The sequence below is a fragment of the Pituophis catenifer genome, unplaced genomic scaffold (assembly GCF_029215685.1).
Source record: "Pituophis catenifer annectens isolate HBS135680 unplaced genomic scaffold, rPitCat1.0.hap2 SCAF_2, whole genome shotgun sequence".
NCBI lineage: Eukaryota > Metazoa > Chordata > Lepidosauria > Squamata > Colubridae > Pituophis > Pituophis catenifer.
The window spans coordinates 31,340,801-31,365,706 of NW_027256882.1; the positions used below are offsets into that span (position 1 = coordinate 31,340,801).

The following is a 24,906-nucleotide window of genomic DNA, read 5'->3' on the forward strand; positions in this document are numbered from 1 at the left end:
ACATAGAGAAGTAGCCACCCAGCGATTAAGACAACAGAGGCCACAAAACTGGCCTGAAGAACCCTGGAGACTTTTTACTTTCTTACTTAGTAGGGTAGCCTAGAGGTAGAGCTCTTGTTTCACAATCAGGAGATTGAGTTCGATCCTAGGTAGAGGCAGAACTTTCTGGGCACAATAAGAATATATCTGCTGAACAAAACTCTACATTGGTGTCAGGAAGGGCATCCGGTCAGTAAAAACTCTAGCTCCATTCAGGTACCCAGACTCCACCCTGGAAGGGATTATGGGGTCCTTAAAAGAAGATGACTTAGTAATAAATGGATACATTGACTTGACATCTGTCTTAAGACTTCTCTTGCCATTTTTTTCATTTCCAGAAACCTCCATTCAAGTCTCTTCCCTTCCCCCCACCCAACTTCGTCCATCTGTCCTAGGAACGCATTTGCATTTCCAAGAAGATTTGGGCACAGAGCAAGGGAAATGTACTCATAATCATGTTTATACTTATATCTGTTATCCAATACATGCTTGTCGAAAAAAACAAAATAAAATAAATAAATCCCAGGTGCCCAGAAGCAAACATCAACCCTCCCTACCCACCACACCTTCTCTCCCCTTCACCTTCCCATCCCCCTCCCACCTCCCATCAAAAGGCTAGCCCAGCCGTGGGCTCTGAGCAGCTTTCCAATGTCATTGGGCAGGAAACGAGCACGCGCAGAAGTCCGTTATCACTCTGAGCGGAGAAGATTGTGGGGGGGTGGAGTTTCCCAGGGAAAAGCTCTAGTCAGCGGGAGGAAAGGAGGGGCGCCTGTAGCGTTGTGCCACTCTAGGAAAGGGCACTCGTTGATGGAGACTCCGAGCCAGGTGTTGGAGGGAAAGTGTGGCGAGCGATTTGCAGCTGCTCTTCCCAGGCGCGGAAGGTCCGAAGCAGCCCAGCCCCGTTTCTCCCCTCCTGCAAAGCGGGCGGAAGGGCTGCTGGGCCACCTCGGACCGCCTGGGGCTTGTCTCGGCTCCCCTCGAGCAGGAGACGCATTCAGACACAGGGTCTCCAGGGATGGAGGGCGCCCTCAGCCCAGAGATCCGCCGCCGCCGCTTCCGCGCTCTCGATGGCTGCCGCCAGGAGGCCGAGGGGCCCCGGGAGCTTTGCAGCCGCCTGCACCGGCTGTGCCGTCAGTGGCTGCGGCCGGAAAGGAGCAGCAAAGGGGAGATGCTGGACCTGGTGGTGCTGGAGCAGCTGCTGGCCCTGCTGCCCGCGGAGATGGCGAGCTGGGTGAGGGAGTGCGGGGCCGAGAGCTGTTCCCAGGCGGTGGCCCTGGCCGAAGGCTTCCTGCTCAGCCAAGCCCAGAGGGAAGAGCCGCCAAAGGGGCAGCAGGTGAGGAGGGGAGAATCGGGGATCTTTCAACGCCTCCAATGAACTGATGGTAGCAATGGCAGATTGAAGGCTGTCAGTCTTGAGCCGGTCAGGATCAGGTGCAGAATTAGCCTGCTGACTGCCAGTATTTGGGGAACTAATTTCTTCTGGGAATCTTTTTGTTTCTTGAAAAACTTGTTTCCTCTTGGAGATAATTCTGAGAGACAATTTCTTTTCCAACATCTCTTTTTCTTTCCTCTAGTGCAGGAATTAATTGGGACATTTTTTCCAATTCAGCTGATGATATTCAAATGATTAATTCTCAATCACTCCCATAGTTCTGACTTTATTACCTAAAATGTTCAGTCATTTCACAGAATATTGTTTTCTAAAGTTAATGAAACAGTAGTGTCTTCCTTAACATTACAGGAGTAGTTGTGATTTTCATAGCAGTTCTGTTAGTTATTGCAACAGGGCTCCTTACATCCAATATCTATCTACAATGACCAGCATTTACCCAGAAATAGCAGCTAAATAGAGAGCAGAGTCCCCAAGTTCTCTTATTTCGAATTAGGTTGGGGAAATACAGGTACAGAAAGAAAAAGTAAGGGAAGCAAACTAATATGGTTATGGTTCTCTGAAAGTGGATCATAAACCAGACTCTTCTGTCAGTTGCAGGAGCCGTTTATGGGTGAGATCTCCACAGAGGTCCAGGAAAGTGGATATCCATCCAGCCCTTCTCAGGAGCTGCTTTTCAGGAGGATCCAACTGGGGCCTCCTTGCCAGGTAAGGGCAGGTTTCTTCTGAGAACAGTGGAGTACAAACTTCATCTGTTCACGATCTGCTTTTATCATGAAATGCTGAATCTGTCCATTTGGACCATCTCCACCATGGAGGCTATAATATATCCAAATGTCTAGAAATGGGTAAAACAGTTAGATACAATGAGTTATTAGATGGGGGAGGGAATCTCAAAACAAGGGAAGAATTGATGGAACAAGGTACTTCTATAGACTGGTGGCCATATAATCAAATTAAATCCCGATATAAAAAAGATGAGGAATTTGGCATATAGAGATGAGCATAAATGGATTTGACAAGATATGGATGGGTACAGATGACAAAATACTAGCCAAATTATATAATTATTTATTGGAGTACGATATGGCAGAGGAAGTAGTTAAAGAACCGATGTTAGCATGGGCCAAAAATATCGGACAGAATATAAATCTGAATGAATGGGATTCAATATGGACTAATAATCTTAAAATGACAAAGGCGACGGCTTACAAGGAAAATCAATACAAGCTGTTTTATAGATGGCACATGGCCCCAGCCAGGATAGCAAAGATCTAACCCAATTCAAGCCCTAAATGTTGGAAATGTGATCATCAGTAGGGTACTTTCTATCACTGCTGGTGGACTTGTAATCAGGCACAAAAATTCTGGAGGATGATATGGATGTGGATTAGGGAAATAATAAAAGAAAATTTTGATTTCGAACCAAAAGCTTTTCTCCTGGGAATCCTGAAAATTGAATATGCAAAAAAGAAAAAGTACTTAATTATACATATACTGACAGCCGCTAGAATTTCCTTTGCCCAGTATTGGAAAGAAAAACAAATACCACCTCAAGAACATGTTATTGGGAAAATACTGGAGTGCGCCGAAATGAACAAATTGACTTTAGAAATTAATGACAGAGAAGATTCAGAATTTTATAGCGTGTGGGACATGTGGTATGAATGGATGGAGAAAAGAAATAAAGAAGGAAATAGAGTATAGGGACTAAGTATTAATTAATCAACAAAGATCATAGAGAAATGAACAGTATTACATGTATGTTTAGAGATTGGAGCACTATTATCCTTAATTGTCTTAAAATTAAACTTAACTTTAAGAAACAATATCAAACAAAAGAGAAATGCTGAATCTGTGTCCATTTGAACTCAATGTCCCCCCAGAATGTGCTGAACCACACTCAGCGTTCAAGATTGTTCTTGAGTTGCAAACATAAGAAAATTTATAGATTTCATTGTATTAGACAATTTGAACATTAGAAATTATTAGAAAATTTGTTTGGTGGAAAGGGTTTAATATGTCATATTTTTCAGAAGAGTGCTGAAAACTAGTTAGAAATTAAGACCAAGAATTTAAAGGATAGGAATAAGATTAAAAACTGCATGAATCCCATGAAGATAAAACCCTAAGTGAACGTTAAATAGCTGCAACAGTAAGACTGTTAGCTAAGCGACTTGGGAATTTCTAGGCTCATTGCCAACATTTTAAAATAGGTTAAGAAACAATTTTAGTGGGTGTGTCATATTTACTTAGGAGTTTGCTAGCCTAGGGGACTCTGCTCCCCGAAACCTCCTTTGCTGGGTTATTCTGGCCCAGTGGGAAGCTCTGCAATGGTGGCTGTGTTGCCATTCAGCCTGGATGCACCTAAGCCATGATTTGTGGAGCTATGGCTTCCCAGCCCCAAAGACTGTGTGAAGATGCAGTCCTAAATCTGTTTCCGGTAAGAAAATGTCATTGAGTTCCTTTGAACTTCTGTTCCCATTTTGTGCGGTAAGAGAGAAGACTTGCAAGTCTTTCCTGGTAATGTCTGCCAAGGAACATTTTCTTTCTCTTTCAGGGATCTGGTCCATTTGAGGAGGTGACTGTGGACTTCACGCTGGAGGAGTGGGAGCTGCTAGATTCTGGTCAGAAAACCTTATGCAGAGAAGTCATGTGGGATAATTTGAAGAATATCGCTGCTCTGGGTAAGGCCATGCTTTGCTCTGGATTCCATTCATCGGGGGAGGTTTTTTTCAGTTGGGGATGATTAGCTATTTACACTCAGATGCTTAAGGTGATTGTCCCTCCTTAAGGCCTTGGTAGAAATTCAAAATTGGTTTTGAATTTAATAACAGCTGCCAGGTTACTGGTGGCACAGTACTGGAAGAAGGAAGATCCACCCACCATTGAGAAATGGACACTAAAAGTTGTGCATTTGGCAGAGATGGCAAAAATTTCATCATACCTTAAAGACCATTCAAATGAAAGATACATATCGGAATGGAGAAGATGGATTGACTATATACAAAAAAAGTATCCGAACAAGAAGATTCATATAGCTTATGAATGAAATATTTTTAAGTAGTTCATGTTTATAGTTTTTTGAGTTATAAGGAGTTAAAGACTTAGGGAGAATATGAATGCAATAATTTATTAGCATATTTTAGCTTTTTAACATTTAGCTTTATGTTTGTGAATTTTATACCCTGTGCTTGTTCTGGGAAGTCTAGGGAGGGGGTGGGGGGGAAGGAGGGATGGGAGGCAGGGGGGTGGGAGGGGTTGAGGGGGGAAGGGTGGGGCGGGAGAAAATGATTGTATTTCCTATAAAACTTTTCAATTAAAAAAAAAAGGCCTTGGCAGAAATAATCACCTTAGACTCGGAAAATGTCCTACATGCGCCATGGCTGAATAGATTAACCAATCAGCCCCAAAGCCTTCATATATTTCTTGGCCGAAAAATTCCTTGTATATCATCAGGATTTCCTATATAACAATTTGCAGCCTTCACATTCTAGCTAGACACATAGCTGGTGCCAAACTCAGAACATGTGATTTTGATTTTGATTAGAATGGTTAATTTCTAATTGTAACAGAAATATTTCTTTTCTTTTTTCCAAGGAGATGATGGGCTGGAAAATGAGAATAGCAGGCAAGCAAGATTAAAGACAGAGAAGTGTGAAGTTGAAGAAGTGATACTTGGCCATGAACAAGACATAAGAATGGAGAATGGAGGGGAGAAGTCATCCACTTCTGTTCCTGTTGGAATCCCCAGCTTCCTGTCCCAGCAAGACCTGGAAGAAAAGAAAAAGGAAAAATATGGGAAAAAAGAGAAAAATCAATTGGATTTACATGAATGTGGCATAAACCAGACTGAAGGGGAAATGTATGAAAAATACAGCAAAAGCAAACCACATACCTTTGTAAAATCTGGGCAGGATTCCAGTTTGAGCGGAGAGATGAAACTATGCATGGAGTGTGGAAAGATATTCATTAGCAAGAATACACTTATTCTACATCAAAGGATCCACACTGGGGAGAGACCACATAAATGTATGGAGTGTGGAAAAAGCTTTATCCAGAAAGGGCATCTTAATTCTCATAACAAGGTCCACACAGGGGAGAAACCATATAAATGTATGACATGTGGAAAGACCTGTACAAGAAAAGAACATCTTAATCTTCATGAAAGGATACACACTGGAGAGAAACCACATAAATGCCTCAAATGTGGAAAGACCTTTACCCGTAAGGGACATCTTAATCATCACAAAAGGATCCACACTGGGGAGAGACCACATAAATGCACAGAATGTGGAAAGAGTTTTATTACCAATGTTCGTCTTATTTGCCACCAAATAATCCACACAGGGAAGAGACCATATAAATGCATGAAATGTGGAAAGACGTTTACCTGGAAAGGACAACTTAATCGTCATGACAGAATCCACACAGGGGAGAGACCATATAAATGCATGGAATGTGGAACATCCTTTACACAGAAGGGACACCTTAATCGTCATGAAACTATACACACAGGGGAGGGACCATATAAATGCATGAAATGCGGAAAGACGTTTACCTGGAAAGGACAACTTAATCGTCATGAAAGAATCCACACAGGGGAGGGACCATATAAATGTGTGGAATGCGGAAAGACATATACACGAAAAGGAAATCTTAATCTTCATGAAAGGATACATACTGGAGACAAACCACATAAATGCAAGGAGTGTTGAAAGATCTTTACTCAGAAAGAAAAACTTAATTGTCGAGACACTTCCGGTTGGTGATCCGCGGCGATATGGCGTTGAGAGAGTGACCGCTGCTCCTCAACACCATCAGTCACCGTGTTTTGGGGACCCCTGAGGGGCGTGGAGCCTGGAGAGCCCCACGGACGAGAGAGCGAGCCGGGCAAGCGTGAAAGCGGGCGCAAAACGCTGATCGCAAGACCGGGCGGCTCTGTCAAATCCAGCACGCGTGAGTCGGCCAAATTAATGGCCGACGCGAAGCCGTGGTAACCAGCAGCCAGATGGAAGCAAGAGAGATCGGATGCTGCAGTGAGGATTGACACACACCTTCCCTGCATCGAGGAGAGAAGACATCAAGAAAGGGGCCGGTAAAGTCAGGCAGGAGCGTCTCACAAACGAGAGAGGCGGCAATTGAAAGTTTCCTGAGTATCCTGGCAGAGAGAGAGCCCGACGAGCCGGCATCGAAATAAGAAAGGAAATTTGTATTGACAGTGTGCGTGCCAAGAGAGGATTGGTGAGAAAATCTAAGACCAGCATTTATTTCCTCTTTCCTTTTTTATTGTGAATACAAGCAGACCCAGCGGAGGTTGAAATTGGGTGGATCGAGTCTGGCTTTCTTTTTTGCAATGAACAGGAAGCTCAGCCATTAGTGTGACAGGACGGAGGAACAATCTGCCTAGCGGTGGACAGTTTGGCAGCAAGAAATACCATAGAGTGCTGAACTTGGAGGAACGTCCTGAGCTTACAGAAGACCAGAGACTGAGCAAAAAAAGAATTGAGTAATATCCCAAGAAGGAGGAAAAATTATATATATATATATATATATATATATATATATATATATATATATATATATAAAATAATAATAATAATTAATTAATAATAGCACTTGAACTCCCAGATATTCTGTCTCCAGTATCCTGACTGTTAAAATTGAACATATCTTGACAAATTGATTTCTTCTTGGACTAGATAAAATTATACACTCTCAAGCTTTGATATTTTAAAATCTTTCTATAAACTTATTTAGCTGCTTAGCATTTATAGTATCTATCAGTATTTTTATAGTATCTAAAATCATAATTGCATTTAAAATATTTAAAAGTTTCTATTTATAGTATTTATAGTATTTATAGTATTTTAAGTATTTAAGTATTTAAAAGTACAATATTTAGCCAAATTAATTGCTATATTGCTACATTCGATATATTGATTGTAAACTGTTGATTAACTGATATTTTGATTTATATAGTATTGAACTATTTAACATATTTATTACATATTTATTAAGCCAATTTAATATTTAATACATTTAAATAATACACTGTGAGGAGGAGTTTAGAATTACAGTATAGATATTGATATTGATTGCCCACCGGAAAACTAGCTATACTCGTCTATAAATTTAGAAGGAAAAAGTAGATACAGTAATATATATATACAAATATACATTTATATAAAATAATAATAATAAAAAAAAAGATAATAGAGGCGCTAACTGGCGAATGAAAATTTGGTGTAATATTGATAGGATAATTAGAGAGCAAAAGAAAATTTTGAAAGAAATGACAAGCATGGCATCCACAGTGGGGAAAACAGGAAAAAAGACCCCCTCTAATCCCACTATAGCGACAACCTCTCCGGCGACACAAAAATCAACAGAAAGCCTGGCAATGCAAACCCTGCAAGCATCATTAACCTTGATTCAAGAAACGATGATGGCAATGCAGGAAAAACTGTTAAATAACCATATTGAATTAAAATCAGACATACATGCATTGGACCAGAAAATGAATGATATCCAAACATCAATAGTTAATAATGAAGTGCGAATTCAAAAAGCCGAAACAAGAATTGACCAAACTGAAAAGAAATTAGATATTGTGGACCAAACATTAACGAGCCAAAATAAAGAGATTGAAGACACAATAATCCAATTGGAGATGGACCGGGCCTCCTTCTATTTACGATTTCAGAATGTTGTCGAGGACAAAGAGGAAGACCTAGGTGAAAAGATGGCGGAGCTGATAGCCGAGGCACTTCACCAAGACAAACAGGCGATAATCAGGGAGCTGGACGACGTATATAGAGTCCAGACTAACTATGCAAGAAGGAACAAGCTTCCTAGAGAAGTACATATCCGCTTCGCACGGAAAAAAGTTAGAGATATTCTTTACAACATGGCAAGGAATGAACAGATTACATACCGAGGAAAAGAAATAATAATTTTAAAACAGATACCAAGAAGAGTCCGGGAGATGAGGAAGGGATATAGATTTTTGGCCATACAGTTGAATAAAAGAAAGATACTATTTAGGTGGCTTCTCCCAGAAGGGATGCTAATAACCTGGCAAGGAAGAAAAATAAAAATAGAAAGCCTGAGTACAGCACAAGACTTCCTTGACCAGTTAAAAGGTGTGGAAGAAGAGCAGGGGAGCAAGGAAGAACTAGAAACAGCAGTAGTGGAGGAGGAAGCCCTACACCAACAGAACACAAACGAAGCAACTGTAGAGGAGAAGACAGAAGAAGAAGAAGAAGCCAAAGAGAAGAAAGCAAGACCAGTAAGGGCCGTAAGAAACAAACAAGAACCAATAATCAGATAGGGGTATAGAGATGAATGATTTGAAGCTAATATCTGTAAATGTTAATGGACTAAATGAATATAAAAAGAGGAAAAGAATATTAACAAAATTAGGTAAACAAAATGTTGATATAATGTGTTTACAAGAGGTACACATAAAAAAAGAAGAAAGTAAATGTCTAGAATATAAAAAATTTGGTCAAACATTTGATTCGCTGGCAGAGAAAAAGAAGAGGGGGGTGGCTATTTACGTAAAAAAAGGAATTGAAGCAGAACTGAAATTTAAAGATACAAAGGGTAGAATCCTTATGGTTGAAATTAAGAGAGGGAATTCCAAGGTATTATTAGTGGGCATTTATGCCCCGAATAAAAAACAGGGAGAATTTTTTAAGAAACTTCACGAACAATTAGTGAAAATGGCATATAATGAAATCTGTATGATAGGGGATTTTAATGGCATCGTGGATCCGGAGAAGGACCACAAGAGCAATAAAGTAAAAAAAAATAAAAGGACAAATTTACCGAGAGCCTTTTTTGAGTTAGTTGATGAATTGGATCTAATTGACATCTGGCGTACCTTGCACCCAAATGACAGACAATATACCTTCTTTTCAAACCCACAAAAGTCGTGGTCTAGAATTGACATGGCATGGGTCAGTAGGAGCTTGGGGTTAGAAATTGGAACAGCTGTAATTAACCCAAATGATTGGGCAGACCATAATCCATTGGAGATTAGATGGAAGTCTGTTCAGAGAAAATACCAACGGAGGTGGAGGTTCAATGCTAAATTACTGGGCGACAAGGACTGTATACAAAAATTCAAAGAAGAAATAAATTTCTTTTTCAAGGAAAATGAAAATAAAGGCACATCCCGTGCAATAGTTTGGGATACAATGAAGGCCTACCTGAGAGGAGTTGTGATTTCATACACCGCTCATAAAAATAAACAAGAAAGGAAGACCCTGGAAGACTATTTAAATCATATAGGAGAAGCAGAAAGAAAACTCCAAGATGATCCAGAAGATGAAGCAGCCAAAGAAAATTGGATGATGTGGAAGCATAAAGTAAATATCATGGAGCAAGAAGAATTAGCACAAAGAATGAAAAGAACGAAACAATATCTTTTTGAGAACACTAACAAATCGGGGAGGTGGCTGGCCTATAAATTAAAAAAGGAAAATGAAAGGGGAATAATCCATATTTTAGAGGACTCTATGGGCAAATTATTGACTAACGAGGAAGAAAAACGAGATAGGGTGAGAGAATATTACGAATCTCTATATAAAGAAGGGGTGACATCAGATGACAAAATAGAAAAGTATTTGATAAAAGCAGAACTCCCACAAATAACTGATGAAGAGAAAGAAATGCTTAATAGAAAGATTACAATTGAAGAATTAAAAATAGCCCTCTCCAAATTGAAAAACAATAAAGCCCCAGGACCTGACGGATTTCCAGGGGAAATATATAAAAAATTAGAAGAAATACTCCAACCGAAATTAGTAGAAATTTTTAATGACGCACTGTTGGACCATAAAATTCCAGAGTCATGGAAAGAGGCGTATGTCACACTCGTGCCGAAAGAAGGTGCCGACCTAAAACAAATTCAAAATTACAGACCAATTTCGCTTCTAAATACGGACTACAAACTATTCATGGGCATAATTGCGGAAAGAATGAAAAAGATTTTAAATAATTGGATATATAAAGACCAGAACGGATTTTTACCGGGGAGACAAATTAGGGATAACATGAGAATTGTGCTAGATACGCTAGAGTACTATGAGGAACACCCCGGAAAACAGATGGCTCTGATTTTTGTCGATGCTCAAAAGGCATTTGACAACCTAAATTGGAAATTTATGATTAAACAAATTGAGATTATGAAATTCGGAACAAATTTTGAAATGATCAAATCCATCTATAACAACCAAAAGGCGAGTGTCCTGGTGAATGGGGATAGGACTAAAACATTCCAAATTAGTAAGGGAGTAAGGCAAGGCTGTCCCCTATCCCCTCTATTGTTCATTCTGGCCCTAGAAGTCCTTCTACGGAAAATTAGAGCTAACGATGAAATAAAAGGAATGAAGATTAGGAAGGAGACTTATAAGACACAAGCATTTGCAGATGACGTTGCCCTAATCCTTGAAGACCCTATAGAGTCGGGACCTAAAGTATTGGAGGAATTAAGTAAATATGGAGAGGTGGCAGGCTTCATATTGAACAAAACTAAAACTAAAGTATTGATTAAGAACATAACTGAGAGTCAGCAAAACGAGATAGAAGAAGTATTAGGACTACAGGTTGCCAAAAAAATTAAATACTTAGGAATTTGGATTACATCAAGATGTTCGACTCTGAAAGACGATAACTATATTCCCCTAATTAGAAAAATAAAACAAGACCTAGATAACTGGAAAAAAATAAGATTATCACTTTTGGGCAAGATAGCCACAATTAAGATGAACATCCTCCCCAGAATATTATTCCTATTCCAAAATATACCAATAAATTTAGATAAAAAATTCTTTCTAGAATTAGACAAAATCATTAGAGAATTTATATGGGAGGGGAAAAAACCGAGATTTTCCATTAAAGTTTTAAGAGGCAAAAGAGATATAGGTGGATTTGGACTCCCGGATTGGGAAACATATTATAGGTCAGCCAAGCTAGTTTGGATAAGAGATTGGATCACCCTGGAAAATGCGAGAATTCTTACTCTAGAAGGCCATGACTTGCAAAAAGGCTGGCACGCCCACATTTGGGAAATGGAGAGGAAAAAGAAGACATATTTCCATAGACATAAAATTAGAGATTCTTTGATACAAACATGGACTCAGATCAGACAAAAATACTACAAGAAAATCCCAAATTGGCTCTCAACGATGGAGGCCCTGACTCACCCAAACAGGTGGGAGAGGGAGAAAATGGCCAGATATAAAGATATTCTAGACGAAGGAGGGAGGCTTAAACCAAATGATACCTTACGAGAGCAAGGAATAACCTTAGATTGGTGGACCTACTCACAAGTAAAATCCAGATATCAGAGGGACAAAGAACAATATGGTCTAGAACCGGGACCAAATGGATTGGATAAAGTTCTGATGGGAACAAATAAAAAGATTCTGGAAAAATTATACAATTATCTGTTAAGCGATGAGAAGTTTGAAGATGTTACAAAGAATCAAATAATTGCATGGGAGAAAAATATAGGGTGCAATATAAATTTCGGGGAATGGGAGGAGGCATGGAATAGAAATCTCAAATTGACCAGAGCGGTGGCATATAAGGAAAATCATTACAAAATGTTTCATAGGTGGTACCTAGCCCCGGCCAGACTAGCGAAGATATATCCTAATATACATCCCAATTGTTGGAAATGCGGCCATGGCCAAGGCACCTTCTTTCACATGTGGTGGACATGCCCGGAAGCGAAAGGATATTGGAGTAAGATCAGGAGATGGTTACACGAAATAATTGGGGAAGATATTGAACTAACACCAGAGATTTTCCTCCTGGGAATAATAAAGAAGCCATATAGAAAGGAAATGACACATTTAATGATCCACATAATCACAGCCGCTAGATTGGCATACGCACAGTTTTGGAAAGAGAAAATTCAACCACCAGAAGAGCTTACAATTAAGAAAATACTCGAGTGCGCAGAGATGACTAAATTAACTTATGAATTAAATGATGAAAAGTCAGTATACTATATGGTGTGGGAAAGGTGGTACAAGTGGTTGCATGACAAAATGGAAGAAAGATCAAAGGTGTGTTAAATATTGGTTAAAAGTGAGTCAAAATATCAACAAGTATTATTTATGTAAATAGTTAAAACACTGCATATCCGATACAAATTGAAAATGTTTATTATGTTTATGTGTTCTATGTTATTGTTTGAATGATTGTTTTGTTTGTTTGTTTGTTTGTTTGTTTGTTTTTCTCATTTATTTTTGTTCTGTAAAAAATCTCAATAAAGTCTATTAAAAAAAAAGAAAAAGAAAAACTTAATTGTCATGAAAGGATACACACTGGGGAGCCACTGGGCTCTGCCAGTTTTTTTCTTCTAAAGTGCCAAACACCAAGTGTGAAAAGAGCTTTAATGACTACAGCACCTTTGATTGTTACAGTGGCGTTCTGCACAAGAGAAAATTGGAAATGAATGAGAAGTGGAACCACCATCACTGAGTGCGCTTACTTCTCATCAAAGGATCCACACAGGAAAAATAAATGAAATCCATGGATTGAGGTTTATTCTCAAGAGTCAACTTAATCATCATCCTAGGATCCAGACGTGGTAGGAAGCTTATTAATTCATGGAATGTGCAAAGATCTTTGGTTTGTATTGGAATCTTATTTATCTTTGATGTAGCTACACAGGAGAAAAAGTAGAAGCACTGGAATTTGAAAATTGCTGATGGGGGATCATTGACCTCACTTATCATAAGATGATGCTGTACTTGAGGAAAATGCTTGTTTCCTTGCTGAGATAATTCATTAAATTCAAACCTATGTTCATCTCCCACATCTCTGAGGATGTAAGAAATTCCCAAGATTAAGGGTTTCTCTACCCACCCTTTCTTTTCTCTAGTGCAGAAATTTGAGACCCTTTTTCCTTTTTAGCTGATATTCTTCAAAGTATTCATGCTCATCGATAATATAGCAATGCATGCTGGGAAGCCAAACTCCATTTCCTTTGGCATTTGGAGACGGCAGAAGGAGCCATTTTAATCTGTGGCACGTCGTCATCGAAGAACAAACTCACATCCCACACACACGGCATGGCTGGTGAGATTCAAACTGCTTATATTTATTGTTATGTTCAGCAGTAGCTTAATATTGTCTATTTTATATTTGATTTCCACTATATGTATTCTTATTTCCCTGAGCTTCGCCATACCCTATTCTCCAATAAAGCATTCAGATCTACACCCACCATCTATTTTATTGGAGGATAGGTGGGTTGAGCTGTCTGTTGAGTTGCACACAGACTAACGTGCAGTGGGGACTGTTGTGCGCCAGCTGCCAGCAGAGCTGGCGGCAGACTCAGACAATGAGGTGGTTGGGGAGGAACTTAGTCCTGGAGTCTGGGGAAGGCTCTGATGGAGGCTCTGCGTAGGAAGCAGAGATTCAGCCAGGGGCATCCAACATTTATTTATTTATTTATTTATTTATTTATTTATTTATTTATTTATTTATTTATTTACTTACTTACTTACTTACTTACTTACTTACTTACTTACCTACCTACTTACCTACTTACTTACTTACTTACCAACCAAAAATTTATATGCCGCCCTTCTCCCTAAGGACTCGGGGCGGCGAACACAAGTTAAAAACATACAATAATAAAAGATCAAAATGATTAAAACCCAGTTAAAATAATGACAATCAAAATAAGAAATAAACATTCCCCAGCTACCTTCAGAGTCAGAGATAAGCAGGGAAGAGGAATAGCTGGGACCTGTTCCAGATGTGCATATGTGCAGAGCTGTCAGGAGAGGAGAACAATTGACCATGGGCCGACTCAGAAAGAAAGGCACATTGGGACGCTGGATGGCCCCTCCCTGGCTCGGGAATAAATAGAAGCAAAAGGGGAAGGGTATCGTAGGAGATAACTGTTTGTATTGCCTTCAGAAGATTTGTTTATTGGGATTCATGTCTGTTTAAGAGAGTTTAATTTAAGCTTTGTGGCTAGCAGTTCCCGGCCTGGCATTTATCCAAGAAGCGAATAAGATCTGTATTTCAGTTAACCCTTGGAAGGATTATTTCCTGGACTTTTCTGTGTGTGAATGCCATGAATTCCCAGTAACTAAATAAAGGGGTTTTTCCATACAAGGAGTCTGTTTCCTGGTTCTTCTAAGGCTGGGTCAGAACAGGGACAGAACAGGCTGTTTCTCTTCTTTACCATCAGTGAGAAAAGTCTTCTACGGAACACGGATAGGGGTGTGGAAATGACTTTGGGAGACGGGGAAGAGTCACAGTCTGGACAACCACCATTCAAAAGATATCCTCATCCCCAGAAGGAGACGGACAGAGTGGGGCACTGGAAGAATGGCAGAAGAAACTCCCCCTGTGGTATTGCTGAATGTGTGAAGGAAGATGTGGTGGCTTTCATATTTGCAGGAGGCTGAAGAGTGGCTCTTTCAGTCGGTCTTCTTCTGCTTGAGTCCAGATCACTATTTCAGCTGTGTATCTAATGACTTTAATTGCCCAGGTGTTAATTACCTTGATGTATTTCCTCCATTGAGCTTGGACTTCGTCCGCTACGAGGTGAAAAGACCAGACCCCGGAGCCTCTGCCCGCCAGCCTTCTGATTCCCAGCCCCGCACCTTATACAAACCCCAAGTGGGGGCTGTATTGAAGGCTGTGAATCCCAGCAAAGCTGCAGGTCCAGATGGAGTGCTGGGGATAGTGGTAAAGACCTGTGCTGACCAATTAGTAGGGATCCTGACAAGGTTATTTAACATCTCCCTGCAAATGGCCAATGTTCTATCATGCTTGGAAACAGCCACTATTGTCCCAATCCTGAAGAAAACAGTAATTAACTGCCTAAATGACTACAGACCAGTGGTGGGTTTATACTAGTTCACACTGGTTCGGATGAACCGGTATCAGTAAATTTGCCTGGGTCTCCAACCTGTTGCTGGCCATGCCCTCCCTGCTTGCTCCGTCCCACCCCGCCCAATCACTCCTCACTTCTACTGTGTGGGTCCTCGCTTGTAGCTTGCCTGCCTGAAGCGCTGTGCCCCAACTGAGCGGTCCTGATCTGCCTGCCAGGTAAGCCTGCGAGTCGCAGCCTAGCTAGCTGCCACTGTCCCCCCCCACCATTCCAGCCTGCCTCCCCTACTCCCTTGCCCACAGCACTGCCATGCTTCCCTGTCTTCCACGCGACCTTCCCGACAGTCCCCATGGCCAGACATACTTGCAAAAGCCTCCCATCCTCCCTTCCCCACAGCCCGCAGCTGGGTGGCCCCGACATGCTTGCCTGCCTTCCACATGGCCTTCCTGGTGTCCCCGTGGCCAATTTACAAAGGCAGGCAAGTGGGCCTGGCCATGGGAACCACCGGGATGGCTGCGTGGGAGGCAGGCAAGCATGTTAGGGCTGCCTGGCCATAGGGAAGGGAGCTAGCAGTCTACTCAGTTCCCCACAGTCCTGCCGTGCTTGCCTGCCTTCTATGCAACCTTCCTGGTGGTCCCCCATACCCGATTGTCATCTGAGGTCAGGTCACACATCCAGTCCGTGACAGGCGACACGCTGCTTTAATACCATATTAACATCAAATATCATTATTCTCTTCATATATATACTAACAATGTTCATCTTATTTATAACTCTTTCTTAATATATTTTCTACTTATTTTTTGTCTTTCATTTCCAAACTATTTTTATTCTCTAACCATTGATAAAATACTTCCTCTATTATATAATATTCAGTTTGCTCTATTTAATTGCTAATGTTAATTTATTAATTTCTGCACATTCTAATATTTTCCTTATCATCTTCTCTTCAATAGGAATCTCCACTTTTCTAGCTCCAGTTAATACATGAATAATTAAATATACACTGTCTTTATTATAGCTTTCCAATAAAAGTCCTAACAGAAATATTTCTGGTTTCAACTCAATACGTTGTATCATCTCTTCCAACCAAGTCTTAATTTTTCCCCAGTACTTCTTTGCTTCTTCACATGTCCACCACATATGATAGTAAGATCCAGGTAGTTGATGACACTTCCAACATTTAGCTGATTTATATTTAAACATCTTTGCCAACCTCGCTGGTGGTAAATGCCATCTGTAAAACATCTCATACAAATTCTCTTTATATGTGGTTGACATCATTAATTTATAATTCCTATCCCACAATTTCTGCCATTTATCCAATTGCAAATTGGGCCCACAATACTTGCTGATGTTATCACTCCACCTTGTTTTAAATCTCTTTCATGGATGTTTTTTATCAAGTGGGATCCATTCAATAACTGCCTTGGTCCACCTGCCATTGGTTCTTCTTGCTATGCGACCAGCCCATTTCCATTTCAATTCTTTTCCTCTCTTGATGATATTGTATACTTTCATTTGTTCTCTAATCCAGAGTTGCCAAAAGGGGCAGTCATCATGTACACATGCATGTCCGCAAACAGGTACGTGAGCAAACAAGGCCAGTACCCGCGCAACGCTTGTAGTGATGCTAGCGCCCTCATGATACTCATGGTGATGGTAGCATCTGGGCGACACTTGCTGTGTCCCCAGTGCCCCAAGACACAGTTACCCCAGCACCCCCACACTTGGGGCAACATTAGCACCAGTGGGGATGTGCACGCCACTCACGCTGACCAGCCACTCACGCTGGAGCGGGGTGTGCTTCCAATGATTCGTTTCCATTCACCAAATGAGAAGAGCTCTAGGTAGAATATTTTATATGATTGTGGCAGTGCTGGCCAGCCAGAAAAAAAAAAAAAAACTATTATCGTGGCTTCTCAGTTGGAAGACACAGTCGGTGGGAAAAGCAAGGTCCTTCTAAGAAGCACCTGTCTATAGTTTGAACTCAACGAGGCATGCGAGCCCAGGAGCGCACAGGAAATTGGCTGGGAAAAATTGCTATTGCTTTTCCTGAGGTGCAGAAGGCCTGAGGAAGCAGACAGCCATTTTCTCTCCTCCTCCAAACTGGAGAAGGGGGTGTGGAGGAGCTGGAGAAGCAGTTCGGATTGCCTTGGGCTTCTTTTGGCCATCCTCGAACAGGAGACCCAATGGAGGCCTAGAGATCTCCAGGGATGGTGGGCGCCCTCAGCCCAGAGATTCAACGCCGGTGTTGCTGTGGGTGCTATTGCTGCCAGCCCCCCCCCCCCACCATGAGGTTTGCAGGCACCTGTACTGGTTATTTGATCAGTGGCTGCCGCTGGAAAAGGCGAAATGCTGGATCTAGTGGTGCAGGAGCTGCTAGCCTGCTGCTGGCCCTGCTGCCCCCGGAGATGGGTGAGGGAATGCGGAGCCAAAAGCTGTTCCCAGACCGGGCCTCACGTCCCCTGTTCTCTGATGCTTCAAAAATGGAGAACCTAGAAACAGGCTTGTGGTGACAAGCTCACCCTGCTCAGCTTCGCTGACTCACTGAAGGTGTCTCCGCAGGACACCCGATCCGCTTTTGGAGCATTGGGCAGCCTCGGTGAGTCTGAAGGAGCCCGAGACTTTGCCCCGAAAGGCTTTCCTTCTCCGCACCAGCAGCTTTTGCAAATGGATGAAATTGCTTCAAGGGAGCGATCACGTTTAGGCCTTCTCTTCTCTTTTGCCGTGAGTGGAGCTGCACGCACAGACACACAAATACACGCCAAGTCGCAAAGGTTGGGGACTGTTGGTCTAGGTCAGGGGTGGGCAATTGTGGCTCTTTTATAACCAAGCTTGGCTGTCTCAGGAATTCTGGGAGTTGAATTCCACAGGTTGTAAAAGAGCCACAATTGCCCACCCCTGGTCTAGGTCTTATATGCATGAAGTAAAAAAAAAGGGCAGACTCAACACTCTAAAGAAGATGCCCCCACAGAAAAGTGGCCACCCAGCTATTAAGGCAACAGAGAGGCTACCAAATGGGCCTAAACAACTCCAGAGACTTTTTACTCCCTTACTTAGTAGGGTAGCCTAGAGGTAGAGCTCTTGCCTCACGATCAGGAGACTGAGTTCAATCTTTGGTAGAGGCAGATCTTTCTCTCTCTGGGCTCAATAAGAATATGTCTGCTGAACAAAACTCTGCATTGGTGCCAGGAAGGGCATCCAGTCAGTTAAAACTGTAGCTCTATTATGTCCAGACTCCACCCTGGAAGGATTATGGGGTCCTTAAAAGATGATTTAGTTTAGGACTCCTCTTGCCATTGTTGTCATTTCCAGAACCCTCCATCAAGTCTCTCCCCATTCCCCCCCCCAACTTCCATCTGTCCCAGGAATACATCCACATTTCCAAGAAGATTCGGGCACAGAGCAAGAGAAATGTATTCATAATCATGTTCATACTTAAATCTGTTATCCAATACATGCTTGTCGAAAAAAATAAATAAAATAAAATAAATAAATCCCAGGTGCCCAGAAGCAAACATCAACCCTCCCTACCCACCACACCTTCTCTCGCCTTCCCGCCCCTCTCCCCTCCCCCGCATCAAAAAGGCTAGCCCAGGCCTGGGCTCTGAGCAGCTTTCCAACGTCATTTGGGCAGGGAACGAGCATGCGCAGAAGACCGTTGTCATCACTCCGAGCCGAGAAGATTGCGGGGGAGGGGTTGGGGGGGTGGAGTTTCCAAGGGAAAAGCTCTCTAGCCAGCGGGAGGAAAGGAGGGGCGCCTGTAGCGTTCTGCCGCTCTAGGAAGGGGCACTCGTTGATGGAGACTCTCCAAGCCAGGAGCGATTTGCAGCGGCTCTTTCCCAGGCGCGGAAGGTCCGAAGCAGCCCAGCCCCGTTTCTCCCCTCCTGCAAAGCGGGCGGAGGGGCTGCTGGGCCACCTCGGACCGCCTGGGGCTTGTCTCGGCTCCCCTCGAGCAGGAGACGCATTCAGGCACAGGGTCTCCAGGGATGGAGGGCGCCCTCAGCCCAGAGATCCGCCGCCGCCGCTTCCGCGCTCTCGATGGCTGCCGCCAGGAGGCCGAGGGGCCCCGGGAGCTTTGCAGCCGCCTGCACCGGCTGTGCCGTCAGTGGCTGCGGCCGGAAAGGAGCAGCAAAGGGGAGATGCTGGACCTGGTGGTGCTGGAGCAGCTGCTGGCCCTGCTGCCCGCGGAGATGGCGAGCTGGGTGAGGGAGTGCGGGGCCGAGAGCTGTTCCCAGGCGGTGGCCCTGGCCGAAGGCTTCCTGCTCAGCCGAGCCCAGAGGGAAGAGCCGCCAAAGGGGCAGCAGGTGAGGAGGGGAGAATCGGGGGTCTTTCAACGCCTCCAATGAACTGATGGTAGCAATGGCAGATTGAAGGCTGTCAGTCTTGAGCCGGTCAGGATCAGGTGCAGAATTAGCCTGCTGACTGCCAGTATTTGGGGAACTAATTTCTTCTGGGAATCTTTTAGTTTCTTGAAATGCTTGTTTCCTCTTGGAGATAATTCTGAGAGAAAAGAGAATTCAACCCTCTTTCAACCACCCACACTCCTGAGGGATAGAAGAGGGTCCTTAATTTGAGGAAGTGGCCTCAATTTCTTCTCCAACATCTCTTTATCTTTTCCCTAGTGCAGGAATTATTTGAGGCACTATTTCCAGTTCAGCTGATGATATTCAAATGATTAATTCTCAATCACTCCTATATTTCTGACGTTATTACCTAAAATGTTAGGTTGTGACCTTTAGGGTTTTTTCCAGTCCTTTCACAGAATATTGTTTTCTAAAGTTAATGAAACAGTAGTGTCTCCCTGAACAGTTCTTCATTATGGGAGTCCTTGTGATTTTCATAGCAGTTCCTTTAGTTATTGCAACAGAGCTCCTTACATCCAATATCTATCTACAATGACCAGCATTTACCCAGAAATAGCAGCTACATAGAGACCAGAGTCCCCAAGTTCTCTTATTTCGAATTAGGTTGAGGAAATACAGGTACAGAGAGAAAAAGTAAGGGAAGCAAACTAATACGGTTATGGTTCTCTGAAACGATCATAAACCAGACTCTTCTGTCAGTTGCAGGAGCCGTTTATGGGGGAGATCTCCACAGAGGCCCAGGAAAGAAGAGATCCATCCACCCCTTCTCAGGAGCTGCTTTTTAGGAGTATCCAACTGGGGCCTCTTTGCCAGGTAAGTGCAGGTTTCTTCTGAGAGCAGTGGAATACAAACTCCATCCATTCATGATCTGTTTTTACCATCAAATGCTGAATTTGTAACCATTTGGACTCATTGTCCCCCCAGAATGTCCTGCTGAGCCACACTCAGCATTCAAGATTGTTTTTGAGTTGCAAACAAGAGAAAATTTGTAGAAAATTTGTATTAGACAATTTGAAAATTAGAAATTATTAGAAAATTTGTTTTTTTAAAAAAAAATTGATTTATATGCCGGAGACTCAGGGTGGCTTACAATGCGTTAAGCAATAGCCTTCATACTTTTGAATATTTATACAAAGTCTGCTTATTGCCCCCACACACTGGGTCCTCATTTTGATGTTTGATGGAAAGAGTTTAATATGTCATATTTATATGTTAGCTAAATTACTTGGGATTTCTAGGCTCATTGCCAACATTTTAAAACAGGTTAAGAAAAATTTCTAGTGGGTGTGTCATGTTTACTTAGGAGTTTGCTAGCCTACGAGAGTTTGCTCTCCAAAACCTCCTTGCTGAGTTATTCTGGCCCAGTGGGAAGCTTTGCAGTGATGGCTGTGTTGCCATTCAGCCTGGATGCACCTAAGCCATGATTTGTGGAACTACAGATTCCCAGCCACAAAGACTATGTGGACATGCAGTCCTAAATCTGTTTTTGGCAAGAAAATGTCCCTTTAGTTCCTTGTGAACTTCTGTTCCCATTTTGTGCGGTAAGAGAGAAAACTTGCAAGTCTTTCCTGGTAATGTCTGCCAAGGAACATTTTCTTTCTCTTTCAGGGATCTGATCCGTTTGAGGAGGTGACTGTGGACTTCACGCTGGAGGAGTGGGAGCTGCTAGATTCTGGTCAGAAGACCTTGTGCAGAGAAGTCATGTGGGAAAATTTGAACGATATGGCTGCTCTGGGTAAGGCCATGCTTTGCTCTGGCTTCCATTCATTGGGGGAGGTTTTTTCCAGTGGAGGATGACTAGCTATTTACACTCAGATGCTTAAGGTGATTGTCCCTCCTTAAGGCCTTGGCAGAAATACTCACCTTAGACTCTGAAAATGTCCTAGATGCTCCATGGCAGTGGCTGAACTGATTGACCAATCAGCACCAAAACCTTCATATATGTCTTGGCCTAAAAATTCTTTATATACCATCAGGATATCCTAGATAACAGTTTGCAGCCTTCACATCCTAGCTAGACACATAGCTGCCACCAAACCTAGAATGGGGGAGACCCCCCCCCCCCTTTCACCATTCTAATTGTAACTGAAATATTTCTTTTCTTTTTTCCAAGGAGATGATGGGCTGGAAAATGAGAATAGCAAGCAAGGAAGGTTAAAGACAGAGAAGCATGAAGTTGAAGAAGTGATACTTGCCCATGAAGAGGACATAAGAATGGAGAATGGAGGGGAGAAGTCATCCACTTCTGTTCCTGTTGGAATCCCTAGCTTCCTGTCCCAGCAAGACCTGGAAGAAAAGAAAAAGGAAAAATATGGGGAAAAAGAAAAAAATCAATTGGATTTACATGAATGTGACACAAACCAGGCCGAAGGGAAAATGTATGAAACGTATGAAAAATATGTCAGTCATTCTTTCTCTCTTACTTTACTAAAGGAACTATACAGCAAAAGCAAACCACATACCTTTGTAAAATCCGGGAGAGATTCCAGTCGGAGCAGAGAGATGAAACTATGCATGGAGTGTGGAAAGAGATTCATTAGCAAGAGTAAACTTATTCTCCACCAAAGGATCCACACTGGGGAGAGACCACATAAATGCATGGAGTGTGGAAAAAGCTTTACCCAGAAAGGGCATCTTAATTCTCATAACAAGATCCACACAGGGGAAAGACCATATAAATGCACAGAGTGTGGAAAGGGCTTTTCCGAGAAGAAAGAAGTTACTCGCCACCAAAGGATCCATACAGGGGAAAGACCGTATAAATGCCTGGAATGTGGAAAGAGCTTTACTCAGAAAGGACCACTTATTTCTCATGAAAGGATTCACACCGGTGAGAGGCCATATCAATGCATGGAGTGTGGAAAGAGCTTTATCCAGAAAGGACAACTTAATTGTCATGAAAAAATCCACAGAGGGGAAAGACCATATAAATGCATGGAATGTGGAAAGGGCTTTACTCGGAAAGGATATCTCATTTCTCATGAAAGGATCCACACAGGGGAGAGACCATATAAATGCACGGAGTGTGGAAAGGGCTTTTCCAAGAAGAAAGAAGTTACTCGCCACCAAAAGATCCATACAGGGGAAAGACTGTATAAATGCCTGGAATGTGGAAAGAGCTTTACTCAGAAAGGATATCTCATTGCTCATGAACGGATCCACACCGGTGAGAGGCCATATCAATGCATGGAGTGTGGAAAGAGCTTTATACAGAAAGGACAACTTAATTGTCATGAAAGAATCCACAGAGGGGAGAGACCATATAAATGCATGGAATGTGGAAAGGGCTTTACTCGGAAAGGATATCTCATTTCTCATGAAAGGATCCACACAGGGGAGAGACCTTACAAATGCGTGGAATGTGGAAAGAGCTTTTATGACATGACAAGCGCTTCTCATCACCAAAGGATCCATGCAGGAGGGAAAGAACTGAAGATGGATCAGTGGGCTAATTTTTCATAGGATGACCCATTCAGGAGGGTCACCATAGAGACAGTAAAAGAGAATGGGCGAGTTAATGAAAATGCACTATTGTCTCACTCATCTAACACTTTCTGCACATATTCTCAGATATGGGGCACATAGAATCTCTTTGAAAGTTGGTTATCTTGGTATTGTTTTAGTGCTGGACATGTGATCCCTCAGTGGTTCAATCCCTAGTCATCTCACGGTTGGGCTATCGTAGTGCACTCTACATGGGGTACCGTCGAGGAGCATTTGGAGCTACAAGTGGTGCAGAGTGCAATGGCCTGGACAGTTTTGGGAACCCCCAAAATGGCCTCTGTAACACTATTGTTCCGTGAGTTACATTAGTTGCCAGTGTGCTTCAGGGTATAATTTAAGGCGTTGTTGATCATCTTTAAAGCCCTTCATGGTGTGGATCCAGGTTACCTTGAGGTACCGTCTCACCCCACTGGGATTGATCTGCCCCACTCGGGCCAGCAGAGGAGGCATGCTGTGAGTCCTGCCAGCCTGATTATTCTGACTGGTAGGGTCCAGGAGGAGGGCCTCCTATGCTGTTGGTCCTGCTTTCTCGAACATCTTACCCCCCTCTCCCTGCTCAATGTGTGGTTAGCCCCAATCCTCCTTTCATAAGAGCCTAAAGAGCTGGCTCTGTCAGTTGTCCTGGGGGCCTAATGGGGGAACAGCACAGTGGAGGAGATTGATCAAGTAACAACAGACCCCATTTTGCCCCCACCTCCCAATCAGGGATGGGTTCTACTTACCTTTACTACCGGTCTGCAATGGGGCTGCGTGCAAGCGCATGCGCAGAAGCGTTTTGATGATGTCAGGGTTAGTGGGTGGAGCCTCCCGCCAGTTTTACTACCAGTTCTATAGAACTGGTGCGAACCGGGGGCAACCCACCCACTGCTCCCAATGTGTCCTTGACTTTAATCTTTGGTTTTAATTTATTCAGGATTTAATGTAGATGTATTTTTATGTCTGTGAGCCACCCAGAGTTACCTTATGGTAAGATGGGTGGCGAAGGAAGAGAGAGAGGGAGGGAGAGAAAGAAAGAAAGAAAAGAAAGAAAAGAAAAGAAAGAAAGAAAGAAAGAAAGGAAGGAAAAGAAAAGAAGAAAAGAAAAGAAAAGAAAAGAAAAGAAAAAAAGAAAAGAAAAGAAAAAAAGAAAAGAGAAAAGAAAAGAAAAGAAAAGAAAAGAAAAGAAAAGAAAAGAAAAGAAAAGAAAAAAAGAAAAGAAAAGAAAAGAAAAGAAAAGAAAAGAAAAGAAAAGAAAAGAAAAGAAAAGAAAAGAAAAGAAAAGAAAAAAAGAAAAGAAAAGAAAAGAAAAGAAAAGAAAAGAAAAGAAAAAAAGAAAAGAAAAGAAAAGAAAAGAAAAGAAAAGAAAAGAAAAGAAAAGAAAAGAAAAGAAAAGAAAAGAAAAGAAAAGAAAAGAAAAGAAAAGAAAAGAAAAGAAAAGAAAAGAGAAAAGAAAAAAAAGAAAAGAATGAAATCAGATTAGTCAGGTTGGATGTGATGTGGCAGCCAAGAGAGGTGGAACAAGAAGAAAAGTCACACTGCATAGCTAAAGAAAGAAGTGAGCGGAAAAGGAAATGTTTAATTTTTTTTTCATCTTCATGGAATGAAATTCCTGTAAGTTTTTAGGAATTTCTTCAGAGAGGATCTGCCTAGGGCCGCTGTGTTAGGTATGTGTAAAGGCCTACGTAACTCCAAACTGCATGTTTTTTGTAAACCTAACATACATTGACCAAAACCTCACATTCCCACTG

At 42.2% G+C, this 24,906-nt stretch overlaps 1 protein-coding gene across 1 annotated transcript; it reads left to right on the forward strand.

The window, feature by feature from the left end:
• Window positions 1-1,050: 1,050 nt before the first annotated feature.
• On the forward strand, window positions 1,051-24,215 carry LOC139312070 (zinc finger protein 420-like). Its single transcript, XM_070936596.1, has 5 exons — window positions 1,051-1,372; window positions 2,024-2,137; window positions 3,990-4,116; window positions 5,030-6,140; window positions 22,174-24,215. Exons 1-5 carry the CDS (start codon window positions 1,055-1,057, stop codon window positions 23,135-23,137), a joined length of 2,634 nt encoding a protein of 877 aa, XP_070792697.1. The 5' UTR covers window positions 1,051-1,054; the 3' UTR covers window positions 23,138-24,215.
• The last annotated feature ends 691 nt before the right edge of the window (window positions 24,216-24,906 follow it).